General features: G+C 63.4%; 1 protein-coding gene across 1 annotated transcript; it reads right to left on the bottom strand.

Annotated features, from left to right (window-relative positions):
• Positions 1 to 536: 536 nt before the first annotated feature.
• On the bottom strand, positions 537 to 2,430 carry Fzd2 (frizzled class receptor 2). The gene has a single exon (XM_090350079.1). The coding sequence runs from the start codon at positions 2,379 to 2,381 to the stop codon at positions 684 to 686; it is 1,698 nt and encodes a 565-aa protein (XP_090206205.1). The 5' UTR covers positions 2,382 to 2,430; the 3' UTR covers positions 537 to 683.
• Positions 2,431 to 2,694: the final 264 nt, after the last annotated feature.

Here is a 2,694-nt window from a genome sequence, read left to right as displayed (position 1 = left end):
CACCTCTCTGGGGTAGGTGTTATTCCACGTCTTCATCTCGGCTGGGAGGTTTCCAACTATGAAGGGCAGATGAGTAGAGAAGGGAGGAAAGGGACATAAAACAAAACCAACCCAAGCCGTATGTGTTCAAAAACTACTCAACAGCTTCCACAGGCCCAGCGGCAGCGAGGAGGTTTGCAAAGTTTGACTTTCATAGAGGTTGAATGGAACTAACAGCCAACAGAAACATCGGGCAGGCTAGGTGCCTCTAGCCGGCAGGCCCAGCCCTGCCAAATCACAAAAAAAGAAGAAGAAGAAAGACCCAGAGCACAGGGCGGCTTTTAAAAGGGTACTTAAGAAAGGAGAGACCTCCCCCTCCCCCACACCCACCCCATTCTTTAGCCCAGGCGCCCTCGGTGCTGCTTTTTTTTTCTTTTTCCTTTTAAATAGAAAATATATAATTAAATTTACAAAGACTATATACAGTTTTAATTACAAACCTGGTGGGGGTGTTGGGCAGAATTCTCTTTAGGAAAAAAAAAAATGAGGCAAACCTTAAAAAAAAAAATGGTTTCGATTGTTCTTTATTTAAAAAAAAAAAATAAAATAGCAGTCCGCAAGAACCCTCCCTCGGCTAGACGAAAAGCCCGGCCCGCCGCCGGCCACCCGAGCCGGGGAGCGCGCGCCCGGCGCCGGGTCCCTCCTCACACCGTGGTCTCGCCGTGCCGGCTGTTGGTGAGCCGCGTGTAGAACTTCCTCCACGAGTGCAGCGTCTTGCCGGACCAGATCCAGAAGCCCGACGTGATGCCCACGATGAGCGTCATGAGGTATTTGATCATGTAGACGGTGAAGTCGGGCGACAGGCGCGGCGTGTAGTGCGCCGGGCACGGGATGGCCAGGCTCTTGCAGTGCTGGCTCACCCACGAGCGCTCCCAGTGCTCGCGGAAGGCCTGCTCGTAGAAGTAGCAGGCGATGACGATGGTGGCGGGCACCGTGTACAGCACCGAGAAGACGCCGATGCGCACCATGAGCCGCTCCAGCTTCTCCGTCTTGGTGCCGTCGTGCTTCATGATGGTGCGGATGCGGAAGAGCGACACGAAGCCGGCCAGCAGGAAGGACGTGCCGATGAACAGGTAGACGAAGAGCGGCGCCAGCACGAAGCCCCGCAGCGGGTCCAGGCTGTTGAGGCCCACGAAGCACACGCCGCTCAGCAGGTCGCCGTCGATCTGGCCCATGGCCAGGATGGTGATGGTCTTGACGGCCGGCACGGCCCAGGCGGCCAGGTGGAAGTACTGCGAGTTGGCCTCGATGGCCTCGTGGCCCCACTTCATGCCGGCCGCCAGGAACCAGGTGAGCGACAGGATGACCCACCAGATGGAGCTGGCCATGCTGAAGAAGTAGAGCATCATGAAGAGGATGGTGCAGCCCTCCTTCTTGGTGCCCTGCACCACCGTGCGGTAGCCGTCCTCCGAGAAGCGCTCGTTGCACACCACGCGCTCCTGCAGCACGAAGCCGGCGATGTAGGCCACCGACACCATGGTGTAGCAGCCGGACAGGAAGATGATGGGCCGCTCCGGGTACCGGAAGCGCTGCATGTCCACCAGGTACGTGGTGACGGTGAAGAAAGTAGAGGCGCAGCACAGCACCGACCAGGTGAGGATCCAGAGGCGGGCGAAACGCGTCTCCTCTTGCGAGAAGAACATGGAGCCGTCGGGCCGCGAGGGCTCGCAGGGCGCCGCGCAGTCGCGCTCGCCCAGGAACTTGTAGCTGAGATAGGAAGGCACCTTGAGGACCCGCGGGCAGTGGAAGGGGTGCTCCAGCGTGGCGTAGCGCGGCGGGGCGCCGCCCCCGCCCGGGCCGCCCGGGGTGCCGCCGGCGCCGGGCTGTAGTCCCGGCGGAGGCGCCGTGGTGAGCAGCGCGGGCGCTCCGTCCTCCGAGTGATTCTGGCCCACGCAGATCTGCTCGGCCCCGTGGCGCGGGAAGTGCTCGCAGCGCAGGCGCTCGGGCCACTGGAAGCCGAACTTGTTCATGAGCGCCTCGCAGCCCTGGCGCGCGCGCTCGCAGATGGAGCGGCACGGCGGGATGGCCTGCTCCAGCACGGTGCACACGGGCGCGTACATGGAGCACAGGAAGAAGCGCAGTTCGGGCGAGCACTGCACCTTCACCAGCGGGTAGAACTGGTGCACTTCCAAACCCGCGTCCTCCTGGTTCGTATGACCCAGGAGGTTAGGCATGATGGTCTGGTTGTAGGCGATGTCCGTGCACAGCGGAATGGAGATGGGCTGGCAGAAGCCGTGATCCGGGATGGAGATGCCCTTCTCCCCGTGGAACTGGGCCGGCCCCGCGGCGGGCAGCAGCAGCAGCGGCAGCAGCAGGCGGGGCAGGGCGCTGCGGGGCCGCATGCTGGCCGCCGCCGCCCCCCAACCCGGCTCCGGGGCGCCCCCCCCGCCCCCGCCCCCAGCCCGGAGACCGCGCGCCTTCTCCGCCGCCGCCGGGCTGCGGCCGCCGCCTCCTCCCGCGCCCCCGGGCAAAACTTTTCGAACGGCCGCAGAGTTTTTTTGGGGGGGGGAGGCCGGGCGGGGGAGGGGGCGGCACGCCCGCCCGCTCGCTAGCTCGCCACAGTCCGACTGAGCCGCGGGAGTCTCGGAGAGCCGCTGCCCTGGCTCCCCTTCCTCCGCCTCCAGCCTCCAGGCTCCCCCCACACACACCCCGTCC

The sequence above is a fragment of the Megascapheus bottae genome, chromosome 17, assembly GCF_031878675.1.
Source record: "Megascapheus bottae isolate mThoBot1 chromosome 17, mThoBot2.hap1, whole genome shotgun sequence".
NCBI lineage: Eukaryota > Metazoa > Chordata > Mammalia > Rodentia > Geomyidae > Megascapheus > Megascapheus bottae.
The sequence above is the reverse complement of the archived record's forward strand: the minus strand, read 5'-3'. Positions and strand labels throughout refer to the sequence as shown.